We start from the raw sequence: 14,885 nt of genomic DNA on the forward strand, positions 1-14,885 counted from the left end.
AAAAGTTTCTGGTTATCAACTTTATCTATGCCTCTCATTATCTTGTACACCTCAATTAGGTCCCCTTTCTTCCTTCTTTTTTCTCTGCCACCCTTCTTGAAAAAAGTCCGAGCTCAGTCAACCTCTCTACGTAAGATAAGCCCTCCATTCCAGGCAGCATCCAGGTAAACCTCCTTTGAACCCTCTCCAAAGCATCCACATCTTTCCTATAATAGGACGACCAGAACTGGACACAGTATTCCAAGTGCGGTCTAACCAAAGTTTTATAGAGCTGCAAGAAGATCTCACGACTCTTAAACTCAATCCCTCTGTTAATGAAAGCCAAAACACCATATGCTTTCTTAATAACCCTGTCCACCCTCTGGCAATTTTAAGGGATCTATATACCTGCACACCAAGATCCTGCTGTTCCTCCACACTGCCAAAAATCCTGTCTTTAATCTTGTACTCAACTTTCAAGTTCTACCTTCCAAAATGCATCACCTTGCATTTATCCAGGTTGAACTCCATCTGCCACCTCTCAGCCCATCTCTGCATCCTGTCAATGTCACGCTGCAGCCTACAACAGTCCTCTATACAGTCAACGACACCTCCAACCTTTGTGTTGTCTGAAAACTTGCTAACCCATCCTTCAATCTCCTCATCCAAGTCATTAATAAAAATTACAAAGTGTAGAGGCCCAAGAACAGAGCCCTGTGGAACACCACTCACCACTGACTTCCAGGCAGAATATTTTCCTTTCACTACCACTCGCTGTCTTCTGTTGGCCAGCCAATTCTGTATCCAGACAGCTAAATTTCCCTGTATCCCATTCCTCCTGACCTTCTGAACGAGCCTACCATGGGGAACCTTATCAAATGCCTTACTGAAGTCCACATACATTACATCCACGGCTCGACCCTCATCGACTTGTATAGTGACTTCCTCAAAGAACTCAATAACATTTGTGAGGCATGACCTGCCCCTCACAAAGCCGTGCTGACTGCATTTAATCAAGCCATACTCTTCCAGATGGTCATAAATCCTATCCCTCAGAATCCTTTCTAACACCTTGCAGATGACAGAAATCTATATAAACAAAAAACTGTGCTGACTATCCCTGATCAAACCATGCCGCACCAAGTGGAAATTAAGTCTTTCCTTCAGAATATTCTCCAATAGTTTCCCTACCACTGAATGTGAGACTCACTGTTCTGTAATTCCCTCATTTATCTCTGCCACCCTTCTTGAAAAGTGTAACCACATTAGCAATCCTGTACACCTCCACTGTGGCCAAAGAGGAATTAAAGGCTTGGGTCAGATACTGTCATTTTCTCCCTTGTCTCCTACAACAGCCTGGGATAAAATTCATCTGCACCTGGAGATTAGTCTACTTTTAAGTCCACCAACACCGTAAACACTTTCTCAAACCCATTGTCAAACTGCTCAAGAACCTGGGGAAAGAAGAGTTTAGGGCAGTAAAGAGGGAACTTTCTATAAGTATATCAAGGGGAAGAGGGCAACCAGGGAAAGAAAAGGGCTCATTAGGCAATCTGTGGAGTAGGAGGACATTGGTAGGCTGTTAAATGAGTACTGTTCCATTTTGGAAAGCAAGGTAGAAGTACAGGTAGAGGGCCTGTGAGGTTGTAGAGTCATAGAGGATAGCAAATGGAGTTTTATATAGTTAAGTGTGAGGTGTTGCATTTTGGAAAGTCAAGTCAAGATAGGGTTTCATGGTGAATGGTAGGTCCTTAAGGAGTGCAGTGGAACAAAAGGGCCATGAAGTTCAGGTGCATGGTTCTCTGAAAGTGGTGTCATACGTAACAGGGCAGTGAAGAAGGATTTTGGCACATTGGCCTTCATTAGACAGGACATTGAGAATATGCTGCAGTTCTACAGGACATTGGTGAGGCCCCACTTGGAGTATTGTGTTCTGTTTTGGTCAACTTGCTATAGGAAGGATGTTATTAAACTGGAAAGCGTACAGAAGAAATTTACAAGGATGTAGCCCGGACTCAAGGGACTGAGTTATAGGGAGAGGTTGGACAAGCTAGGACTTTTTTCTTTAGAGCTTAGGAGACTGAGGGGGGGGTCTTATAGAAGTGTTTGACATCATGAGAGGCAAGAATAGGGTGAATGCACTCAGTCTTTTTCCTAGGGTTGGGGAATCAAGGACTAGAGGGCATCAGTTTAAGGTTAGAGGGGAAAGAGTAAATGGGAACCTGTGGGGCAACTTTTTTACACAGAGAGTGGAATGAGCTGCCAGCGGAAGAGGTTGCAGTGGATACGTTAACAATATTTAAAAGGCATTTGGACAAATACATGGATAGGCAAGGTTTAGAAGGATATAGGCTAAGTGCAAAGAAATGGGGTTAGTCGGCACAGACCAGTTTGGACCAAAGGGCCTGTATCCATGCTATAAGACTCAATATGACTCTATAAGCTCACAGTCCCTCCTCCTGTACTTATATCTTCCTTTTCACAATGAAGACAGATGTGAAAAATTCATGTAACAGCCTACCAATGTCTTGCTACTCACAGATTGCCTAATGAGCCCTTTTCTTTCCCTGGCTACGCTCTTCCCCTTGATATACTTATAGAAAATCACTTCTTTGCTGTCCTAAAAGCTTTCTTAAGTTTCCCTCGTCACTGGCTATACTCCAACAAGGTCCTATATTGACTTGGTCCTTTGTGCCTTTAAAAAGGTACCTCAGAGAGTGGTTGTAGATGGAAAGTATTCTACCTGGAGGCCAGTGTTGAGTGGTGTCCCACAGGGCTCTGTTCTTGGACCACTGCTTTTTGTAGTTTTTATAAATGACTTGGAGGTTAAGGGGTGGGTTAGTAAATTTGCCGATGACACAAAGGTTGGAGGTGCCGTTGATAGTATCGAGGGCTACTGCAGGCTGCAGTAAGACATAGACAGAATGCAGATCTGGGCTGAGAAATGGCAGATGGAGTTCAACCTGGATAAATGCGAAGTGATGCATTTTGGAAGGTGGAACTCGAATGCTGAATATAGGATTAAAGACAGGATTCTTGGCAGTGTGGAGGAATAGAGGGATCTTAGTGTTCAAGTACATAGATCCCTCAAAGTTGCCACCCAAGTAAATAGGGTGTTAAGAAAGCATATGGTGTTTTGGCTTTCATTAACTGGGGGATCCACTTACAGAGTCATAGAGATGTACAGCATGGAATCAGACCCTTTGGTCCAACCTCTCCATGCCGACCAGATATCCCAACCTAATCTAGTCCCACCTGCCAGCACCCTGCCCATATCCCCCCAAACCCTTCCTATTCATATACCCATCCAGATGCCTCTTAAATGTTGCAATTATACCAGCCTCCACCACATCCTCTGGCAGCTCATTCCATACACATACCACCCTCTGCGTGAAAAGGTTGACCCTTAGGTCTCTTTTATATCTTTCCCCTCTCACCCTAAACCTATGCCCTCTGGTTCTGGACTCCCTGACCCCAGGGAAAAGACTTTGTCTATTTATCCTATCCATGCCGCTCATAATTTTATAAACCTCGATAAGATCACCCCTCAGCCTCCGACGCTCCAGGGAAAACAGCCCCAACCTGTTCAGCCTCTCCCTGAGCTCAAATCCTCCAACCCTGGCAATATCCTTGTAAATCTTTTCTGAACCCTTTCAAGTTTCACAACATCTTTCCGATAGGAAGGAGACCAGAATTGCACGCAATATTCCAATAATGGCCTAACCAATGTCCTGTACAGCCACAACATGACCTCTCAACTCCTCTACTCAATAGTCTGACCAATAAAGGAAAGCATACCAAACGCCTTCTTCACTATCCTAAATACCTGCAACTCCACTTTCAAGGAGATATGAACCTGCACTCCAAGGTCACTTTGTTCAGCAACACTCCCGAGGACCTTACCATTAAGTGTATAAGTCCTGCTAAGATTTGCTTTCCCAAAATGCTGCACCTCGCATTTATCTGAATTAAACTACATCTGCCACTTCTCAGCCCATTGGCCCATCTGGTCCAGATCCTGTTGTAATCTGAGGTAACCCTCTTCGCTGTCCACTACATCTCCAATTTTGGTGTCATCTGCAAACTTACTAACTGTACCTCTTATGCTCGCATCCAACTCATTTATGTAAATGACAAAAAATAGAGGACCCAGCACCGATCCTTGGGGCACTCCACTGGTCACAGGCCTCCTGTCTGAAAAACAATCCTCCACCACCACCCTCTGTCTTCTATCTTTGAGCCAGTTCTGTATGCACATGGCTAGTTCTCCCTGTATTCTGTGAGATCTAACCTTGCTAATCAGTCTCCCATGGAGAACCTTGTTGAACGCCTTACTGAAATCCATATAGATCACATCTACTGCTCTGTCCTCATCAATCCTCTTTGTTACCTCTTCAAAAAACTCAATCAAGTTTGTGAGACATGATTTCCCACACACAAAGCCATGTTGACTATCCCTAATAAGTCCTTGCCTTTCCAAATATATGTACATCCTGTCCCTCAGGATTCCCTCCAACAACTTGCCCACCACTGGTCAGGCCCACCGGTCTATAGTTCCCTGGCTTGTTTTTACCACCCTTCGTAAACAGTTACACCACGTTTGTCAACCTCCAATCCTCCGGCACCTCACCTGTGACTATCGATGATACAAATATCTCAGTAAGACGCCCAGCAATCACTTCTCTAGCTTCCCACAGAGATCTCAGGTACACCTCATCAGGTCCTGGGGATTTATCCACCTCTAACCGTTTCAAGACATCCAGCACTTCCTCCTCTGTAATCTGGACATTTTGCAAGATGTCACCATCTATTTCCCTACAGTCTATATCTTCCATATCCTTTTCCACAGTAAATACTGATGCAAAATATTCATTTAGTATCTCCCCCATTTTCTGTGGCTCCACACAAAGGCCGCCTTGCTGATCTTTGAGGGGCCGTATTCTCTCCCTAGTTACCCTTTTGTCCTTAATGTATTTGTAAAAACCCTTTGGATTCTCCTTAATTCTATTTGCCAAAGCTATCCCATGTCCCCTTTTTGCCCTCCTGATTTCCCTCTTAAGTATAGTCCTATTTCCTTTATACTCTTCTCAGGATTCACTCGATCTATCCTGTCTATACCTGACATGTGCTTCCTTCTTTTTCTTAACCAAACCCTCAATTTCTTTAGTCATCCAGCATTCCCTATACCTACCAGCCTTCCCTTTCACCCTGACAGGAATATACTTTCTCTGGATTCATGTTATCTCATTTCTGAAGGCTTCCCATTTTCCAGCCATCCCTTTACCTGTGAACATCTGCCACCAATCAGCATTCGAAAGTTCTTGCCTAATACCGTCAAAAATTGGCCTTTCTCCAATTTAGAACTTCAACTTTTAGATCTGGTCTATCCTTTTCCATCACTATTTTAAAATGAATAGAATTATAGTCACTGGCCCCAAGGAGCTCCCCCACTGACAGCTCAGTCACCCGCCCTGCCTTATTACCCAAGAGTAGGTCAAGTTTTGCACCTTCTCTAGTAGGTACATCCACATACTGAATCAGAAAAGTTTAAGAGCCACAAAGTTTTGCTGCAGCACTACAAGACTCTGGTGAAAGCACACTTGGAATATTGCGTTCAGTTCTGGTCACCCTTCTATAAGAAAGATACAGAGGCTTTGGAGAGGTTGCAAAGAAGGTTTACCAGGATACTGCCTGGACTGGAGGGCTTGTCTTATGAAGAGAGGTTGACTAAGCTTGGACTTTTCTCTCTGGAGAGAAGGAGGAAGAGAGGTGACTTGATCAAGGTGTACAAGGTAATGAGAGGCATGGATAGACTCAATAGCCAGAGACTTTCCCCAGGACTGATACAAGGGGTCATAGTTTTAAGATATTAGGAGAAAGGTATAAAGGAGACATCAGAGGTAGGTTCTTTACGCAGGGAGTTGTGAATGCATGGAATGTGTTGCCAGCAGTGGTGGTGGAAGCAGAGTCATTGGGGACATTTAAGCAACTGTGGGACATGCACATGGACAGCAGTGAATTGAGGGGTGTTTTGATTAGGTTATTTTATTTTAGGTTCGGAACAGTCCTTGGCACGACATCGTAGACCAAAGGGACTGTTCTGTGCTGTATTTTTCTATGTTCTAAAAGCAATTTAGTATCCTTCTGATCCAGTCCTGAATATTCCCAGACATCCAGGGTTCTCTGGACTTGTTGCTCCTAAACATGTCACCCTAAACAGAACATGTTGAACCTGTACTGTCACCAATTCCATTTTGAACTCTCCCACTGTTTTACTTGGAACTAGCTGTTCCTGGTTTAGCTTGGCCAGATTCTGCCTTATTATATTAAAATCTGCCTTCCCCCAATCAAAAACCCTTTTTTACACACCATCATTTTCCTTTTTCCATAGCAAACTTAAAACACACGGTGTTATGGTCGCTATCACTAAAATGCTGTCTGACTGGCACCTTGAATTCCTGCTCAGCTTTATTCCAGAGAATTAGGTCCAACACAACACCAATCTATGTTGCACCTTCTACATGTTGATATTAAAAGCTCTCCTGAATACATTTCAAGGCACCTGCACCCATTATACTATGACTGTCCCAATGAATGTTGGTGACATTGAAATTCCCTTACAGAATTGCCCGATCATAGTTACACATCTGGCAATCCCTGGCAGTTGCAGACAGTCTTACGTCTGTGGTCAGCAAGTTTTGGAAAGAATTCTGAGGGATAAGATTTTTGACTATTTGGAAAAGCATAACATGATTAAAGGCAGTCAGTATGGCTTTGTGAGGGGCAGGTCATGCCTCACAAATCTTATTGAGTTCTTTGAGGAGGTGATGAGACAGGTCGCTGAACGTCAAGCAGTGGATGTGGTGTATCTGGACTTCAGCAAGGCATTTAATAAGGTTCCCCACGGTCGGCTCATTCATAAAGTCAGGAGGCATGGGATACAGGGAGATTTGGCTATCTGGATTCAGAATTGTATGACTGACAGAAGGCAGAGAGTGGTTGTAGATGGAAAGTATTCTGCCTGGAGGACAGTGTTGAGTGGGGTCCTGCAGGGCTCTGTTCTTGGGCCTCTGCTCTTTGTAGGTTTTATAAATGACTTGGATGAGGAGGTTGAGGGGTGGGTTAGTAAATTTGCCGATGACACAAAGGTTGGAGGTGCCGTTGATAGTATCAAGGGCTATTGCAGGCTGCAGTGTGACATAGACAGGATGCAGAGCTGGGCTGAGAAATGGCAGATGGAGTTCAACCTGGATAAATGTGAAGTGATGCATTTTGGAAGGTTGAACTTGAATGCTGAATGTAGGATTAAAGACAGGATTCTTGGCAGTATGGAGAAACAGAAGGATCTTGGTGTTCAAGTACATGGATCCCTCAAAGTTGCCACCCAAGTGGATAGGGTTGTTAAGAAAGGACATGGTGTTTTGGCTTTCATTAACAGGGGGATCGAGTTTAAGAGTCACGAGATTTTGCTACAGCTCTACAAGACCCTGGTGAAACCACACTTGGAATATTGTGTCCAGTTCTGGTCACCCTATTATAGGGAAGATACAGAGACTTTGGAGAGGGTGCAAAGAAGGTTTACCAGGATGCTGCCTGGACTGGTGGGCTTGTCTTATGAAAGAGGTTGAATAAGCTCAGAATAAGCACTGGAGAGAAGGAGGAAGAGAGGTGACCTGATTGAGGTGTACAAGGTAATGAGAGACATGGATAGACTCAATAGCCAGAGAATTTTCCCCAGGGTAGGATTGACTGGCACGAGGGGTCATAGTTTTAAGATATTAGAAGGAAGGTATAGAGGAGACGTCAGAGGTAGGTTCTTTACACAGAGCGTTGTGAATGTATGGAATGTGTTGCCAGCTGTGGTGGTGGAAGCAGAGTCATTGGGGACATTTAAGCGACTGCTGGACATGCACAATGGATAGCACTGAATTTAGTGATGTGTAGGTTAGGTTATTTTATTTTAGTTTAGGAACAATCCTCGGCACAGCATTGTGGGCTGAAGGGCCTATTTGTTGTATTTTTCTATGTTCTGTGTACGTCAGTGAATGTCTAAATCTAAATGTCTATTAAAATTTGAGGCACATAGTATCATTCACATATTGCCTAACCTCCCCACCAGGGAAACAAGAAGAAAGTGAGCATACTAGGCTTCAGATTTTTGAAATTGTAATCATCCTCCCACCCCATGTTTCCATGGTTGTAGTTGGGGAGTAGGGGCATTACAGCTTCTGGCCAAGTACTCAGTATAGTCCGTCTTGTGTACTTATCCCTAACCTACACTAAAATTATAATCTGTGCTTCACAACCCACTGTTCCCAAGACGTGTCCAGAGGGCCACTCCTTGGCTGTATCCAGAGGGTTGACTCCAATGTACAAATATTTCTTGAATTTCTCTTTTCAAGCAGCTTTCATAACTTTGGGGACCCACGATTCTAAAACCATGGGTTCCTACCATTACTCTTCCATATATCGGAACACGGTACATTCTTATCTACTCTCAGGAGTCACAGCCAATATCATCTGACTTCAGCGTGTTGCCCCTTTCCAGAAACAAAATCATATTGCTGACCAGACCCCTTGACATTGGTTCAATGAATCAATTAGTCTCCTGTTGTGCTGTAATATCATCAAATGGATTTGTACAAAAAAAAATTTGCAGGTAAAGTTTTAATGTTGGACAACATTTCTTCTTTTTCCAGACTAATACTAATGTGCTTATATAATGTAAGCATTAACCTGAAAGGTCTGCAGTATATAAGTGAGAGCCCAGGTTTCATCCCTTTGTTATCCTGGCTTCTGGAAGGTAGGTCTTTTATAAGTTGACAGCAATAGTGTCAATTATGGCATGTTGTAGCTTGTGCTTTATTTTGATTCCTTCAATCTGTCCCAAATTACAGTTATAATAGAAGTTCAGAATTTAGGCAAGTAATCATCAGTGTGGAATTTAATTTTGTCTTGCTTTTTACAAAGATCTACAGAAGCAGTTGATCAGTGGCTGTTAGTAGGCCATCAGCCCCTAGAGATTTCTTGATTCAGCAATAAAATGTTTGAACAGGAAGCTGATTAAGCAATTGAGAACAATGCAAAGACATTGACTCAAATATTACTAGATGAGAAACAAGCCTTTGCAACAGAAAAAATCAGTGCACACAGTCTTAATCAATGTTAGTGCATAAGCCTGAGGACATTCCTTATAATATTAGTGTTGCTTGACTATTTCCACAACATACTTTCTCAGAAAGCTTGTGAGTCTATAGTTTGACTGTCAAAGAGTTACTTTATGTGATTACCTATTTTTGATGTGGGGCTATGAATATAAACATTTGCCTTTATAAGATTTAAAGACATGGAGTTCAACAGCAAAGAAAAAGGTCATTCAGCTCATCAAGTCTGCACTGGTCTAAAACCACCTTACTATTCTAAAAGCACTTAACCCATAGCCTTGTGCAACTAGGCATCCCATATACACATCTAAACACTTCTTCAATGTTATGAGGGTTTCTGCCTCTGCCACTCTTCCAGGCAGTGAGTTCCAAATGCCCAGCAAGTTTTTCCTCACATCTTCTCTAAACCTTCTGCCCTTTATCTTAAATCTAAATTACTTGACTCAATTTTTTAAAAATAAATGCATTAAGTACACAAAGGTATTTAAGTGTTTTGAATGTGCTTTTATCAATTAGAGTTCTTTTAACATAGTGAAGTCTGTAACAGATACTTAATATTTTATTTAATCTAGCCAAAACTCACGAGTTCAGCCCAAAGTGTCCATGAAATCTTGCTCACAGTTTGGTTTTATATCAGTCTATCTATCAACAAGTATTTTTATACAGGTGTCAGTAGCAGGGCCAGCATTTGTTATCCTTCCCAATTTTGTTTTGAACTCAGCAACTTATTAGCTAATCCGAGAGGGCAGTTAAGAGTCAATTGCATTGCTGTGGGTCTGAAGTCACATGCAGGACAGACCAGATAAGGACACTAGATTTCCTTCTCACAAGGATATTAGTAACCAGATTTTTTTTAACAACAACTAATTGTAGTTTCATGGTTAGCCTTATTGAGACTAGCTTTCAATTCCAATTTTTGTGAATTGGATTTAAATTCTACCAGCTGCCTTAGTGGAACTTGACCCCATGAACACAAGGCATTATCCTCATCACTAGATTACTAGCGCAGGTCATTATAACTACACCACTATCTTTCTTTAAGCTAGTTCTGGTTAGTGTTTTATGCCCATTGGTTCAGAACCAGAGTGTGGCTAGTTGGTTAATGCATGTTCCTTGGGTAATTTGACAATGCAGTCAATTCTTTCATCAAAGTGATTAATATGGATTGTAACTAGTTGGCATCCAGAACCCTGTGACACTCTACTATTACAGTTTGTTGTCCTGAAAATGTATCCCATTGATCTTGACTTTCTGTTTCCTGTTAGCCAGTCCTCTGGTTTTGGTAATATGTTCCCTCTAACACCACAGCTCTTGCAGAGTAATGTTTGGGGAAGCTTATCAAAAGCCTTTTGGATTCCAAATAAACATCTATCAGTTTGCTTTGACTTTCACAAAACAATGTTGATTCTTTGTGAATGTATTATGATTTTCTAAATGTCCTGCTGCTACCTGTTTAATAATGAATTCTAAGGTTTTCCCAAATAGAAATGTTAGGTTTCAGCTGCATATTTATTGCAAAGCGTGTAGAGCTACATTATCGTCTAGACTTCATATTTGTATGTAATTTGTAGTGGTAGAGTGTTAGAGTCCAGACTGCATGTTGGTCGATAGTTTCTGGTGGAAGTATGTCACAGGCTGCATGCTTGCAAGTCCATACCTTTTAGGATTTTCGATGCAATAAAACATCCTGAAGTGCTTTGCTGAAACAAAACTAATTGGATTCTGAACTGAAATTCTGGGGAATTTTGACTATTTAATGAACAAAGGTTCAAAGACTTTTAATATGGGGCAAGAATTGGGATTAGAAGGGAGTTATTCCAGTGGAATAACCTCACCCCAAGAAATAGGTCACAGAGGATTGTGGTATGCTTTCAAAGAACTCACGCAGACATAACAGTCTGAATAGTCTCCTTCTGAAAGGTCTCCTTCTGAAGTCAAATCCTGGCCATGTCAGACATCCCTATACCCGAATTTCACTTTCACTGTTTAGGATTGCCTGTGGTCCTTTGATATAATTTCACAGATAGACATCTCATTTTTAGACATGTCTGGTGTTACCCTGGCATGCTATCCCACACTCTCCATTACAACAGGATTTTACTACCCATACACAGTGTATTTGCATGCCTGAGGCCTGAGAAATAATGTGGATGTCATTCCAGCCTGACCCTGACCCGTTCTAATTTTACCAGTTTGGAACAAGGATTGTTGTAGTGCAGCCAATGGGCTATTATTGTCCACTAAGCACTTTCTGCTGACGTTATGAACCTTCTTAGCAGGCTCTGACTGTATCCTCGGAACTAACTCTGGTCCTGGCTCTAACACAGTACACCTTCTCGCACAACTTGCGGCAATATTGGCAGAACCTGTAAAGAGTAAATCTGTCCTGGCAAGATAAAGTAGCTTGCTTGACTGGCACCACATCCACAAACATTCATTCCCTCTACCACCAATGCTGAGTAGCGCAATGTGAACTATCTACAAGATGCATTGCAGAAATTCACCAAAGATCCTTACAAAGTGCCCTCCAAATCTTCAACTACTACTTACTAGAAGGACAAGGGCAAAGCAGATATAGGGAATATCACCATGTGCAAATTCCCTCTAAGCTGCTCTCCCATCCTGACTTGGGAATATATTGTTGTTCCTCAGTGTCACTGGGTCAAAATCCTGGAATTGCCTTCCTAACAGTGTTGTGGGTTGAACTACAACCTACGGGGCAACATTTTCATACAGAGGGTGGTACGTGTATGGAATGAGCTTGCCAGAGGAAGTGATGGAGGCTGGTACAATTGCAACATTGAAAAGGCATTTGGATGGGTATATGAATAGGAAGGGTTTGGAGGGATATGGGCCGGGTGCTGGCAGGTGGGACTAGATTGGGTTGGGATATCTGGTCGGCATGGATAGAGTCATAGTCATAGAGATATACAACATGGAAACAGACCCTTCGGTCCAACCCATCCATGCCGACCAGATATCCCAACCCAATCTAGTCCCACCTGCCAGCACCCCGCCCATATCCCTCCAAACCCTTCCTATTCATATACCCATCCAAATGCCTCTTAAATGTTGCAATTATACCAGCCTCCACCACATCCTCTGGCAGCTCATTCCATACACGTACCACCCTCTGCGTGAAAAGGTTGACCCTTAGATCTCTTTTATATCTTTCCCCTCTCACCCTAAACCTATGCCCTCTAGTTCTGGACTCCCTGACCCCAGGGAAAAGACTTTGTCTATTTATCCTATCTATGCCCCTCATAATTTTGTAAACCTCTATAAGGTCACCCCTCAGCCTCTGACGCTGCAGGGAAAACAGCCCCAACCTGTTCAGCCTTTCCCTGTAGCTCAGATCCTCCAACCCTGGCAACATCCTTGTAAATATTTTCTGAACCCTTTCAAGTTTCACAACATCATTCCGATAGGAAGGAGACCAGAATTGCACGCAATATTCCAATAATGGCCTGACCAATGTCCTGTACAGCCGCAACATAACCTCCCAACTCCTGTACTCAATACTCTGACCAATAAAGGAAAGCATACCAAACGCCTTCTTCACTATCCTATCTACCTGTGACTCCGCTTTCAAGGAGCTGTGAACCTGCACTCCAAGGTCTCTTTGTTCAGCATAGGTTGGACCGGAGGGTCTGTTTCCATGCTGTACATCTCTATGACTCTATAGAAGCAGTTAGAGAAGGCAGCTCACCACCACCTACTCAAGGGAAGTTATGGATGGGCACAAATGTTGGCCAACATTCTGATAAGTGAAGGGCCACCACTCCGAAGTGGTGCTGCTTGTGTGGGAGAAAGCTGCTGGCCTCTGACCAGCAGCAATCCAAGGCAAGACTTTGTGTCACCGAGGGGCAGAAATTTCATTTCATACCTGTTAATGGCCTTAGAATCTCTACAGTGTGGCCTTTTGCTTAAATGGCTGCTGGGCGTGCCTGCTAACTGAAGGTGGATTGGCACTTAAATTTTATGCATAAGAGTAGGACCTCCACCTAAAAGTAAAATCCAATTCATTCTAATTTCTAGCAACATTTACAAAAATAACAATAATGTTGCTGACTATAATGCTTTTTATTTGTTAGATCCAGATGCAGAAGTTTGTCTCCATGTTCTGCGGCTCATTCAGTCTGTGATTCTCGAGCCAGAGGTTTTCTCCAGAGTGGCAACCCAAATCCATGAATCACTGTCAGAACAACGCATTCTAGAACTTAGCAGCAGCCGTAACCCAGATCTCCGCAACATAGCAAGTGAGCTGCTGGAAGACATGAAAATGCTTCATATGTAACAAAAAATGGTTTTACTTGTGCTAGTAGTTTTTCCTGCAGAATCTATTCATTTTGAAGTCTTTGCTTGGTAAATGATTGTAGACTTCAGACCTTTGATAAGGTGCAAAATATTTAAAGCTGCTACTACAAGTTACTGTCAAGCTTAGTGTAGTGGATTTGTGCCTTTTAATGTTTCAAAAAGAGATTAGTTTGGTTTAGCACACTGGTAAGGTGAACCTGTCTTTTTGCAGAGCCCTAATGAGTGACTTTACAGTTATGGAACAGGATTTCGCCATTCTGGAACACTGCTCTCTAATTAGATGGTCAGAAAATTGATTTGCTTTTAGGTTCCTATCAGTTTCTGTCCTCAGCCCCACCTGCTAAATGATTAAGAGGAATTGCTTAGTCTTTTCCACCCTCCATTTTAAAGAATATCTATGGTAGAATTGGAATTGCGAATCAATTGTAATATTGCCCACCATTGCATATCGGAATGTCATCACTGCCATGTTAACAACACAACAGAAATGAAGGTCCAAAATGTCAACATGTTCTTGTGTGTGGGGTAATAGATTTCCACTCCTGATATAGAGGCAGCTGAAACCAGTATTTTCACTTTGTTTGTGTCTGTGTACTACCATTGCAGTTTTGGAGCTTTAATGTTATGCATTTTTTATGATTTGCTTGACTGCAGATTTACATACTGTAGCTTTTTTGTGGGTTAATGAACTGCTGCACAACCAGCAGTGCCTTTGAAATTAATCTAACTGTATTTCACATTAGCAATGCATGCTGATCATTTTCGAGATTGCTTGACTTATCAGCACACATTAGGTCTCTGAACTCGCTTTCACTCAAGAAATGAATATGGTCACACGTTCAATCCGTTGAACTGAAATAATTAGATTCTGTATACAACTGTTTAATAAAAGTTTGAAGTCAGTGTTACAATTTACACAAATGTCCAATTTATTCTTTGGTTTTAGATGTGGTTGAAACTCAAATGATTAAAAGACATGGTGACCCAAAATTCCACAAACCTAATAAATTTCAGATGGTGGATATTTGTAATATCAGAAATTAAAGCAAGAGCGAGTGATTCCAAATCTCTGCCTCCATCAACTTTATGTTGAGGTTTGCAGTGGAACTAAAGTACAATAACTACCCAATCACATTCAAGTGCTTGTAACTACCCAGTCACAAATAAGGATAAGCTGTTTCTGCCATTTGGCAGAATTCCAACTTTTGAATAATGGAATTCTGCCCTTTAATTTTTTTATTTTAATCTTAGCAGCTCCTGGCCACTGGTGCCTCTAACATTTAACAACACCAAAGCTGGGAGGAGTGACTCTCTGCAGTTAACAAGGACAGGAGTAGAATTGGGATCCAGCACTTACCTCACTGGAAGATAGTGGAGTCGCAGGGTTTGGCAGGCTTGGGAGGTGTGCCAATGAGAGCAATGGAA

At 42.3% G+C, this 14,885-nt stretch overlaps 1 protein-coding gene across 8 annotated transcripts in view; it reads left to right on the plus strand.

Moving 5' to 3' along the window:
• The window catches only part of hsf2bp (heat shock transcription factor 2 binding protein), a 127,841-nt gene extending 113,490 nt beyond the window's left edge, over nt 1-14,351 (plus strand). For all 8 annotated transcript variants that reach the window (XM_072585804.1, XM_072585812.1, XM_072585805.1 and 5 more), the window contains 2 exons: nt 8,679-8,782; nt 13,238-14,351. In XM_072585804.1, coding sequence (XP_072441905.1) covers nt 8,679-8,782; nt 13,238-13,440 — 307 coding nt within the window. In that variant the 3' untranslated portion in view covers nt 13,441-14,351. The remainder of the gene's footprint in view (nt 1-8,678; nt 8,783-13,237) is intronic.
• The last annotated feature ends 534 nt before the right edge of the window (nt 14,352-14,885 follow it).

Source organism: Chiloscyllium punctatum, chromosome 15 (genome assembly GCF_047496795.1).
Source record: "Chiloscyllium punctatum isolate Juve2018m chromosome 15, sChiPun1.3, whole genome shotgun sequence".
In the NCBI taxonomy this organism is placed as follows: domain Eukaryota; kingdom Metazoa; phylum Chordata; class Chondrichthyes; order Orectolobiformes; family Hemiscylliidae; genus Chiloscyllium; species Chiloscyllium punctatum.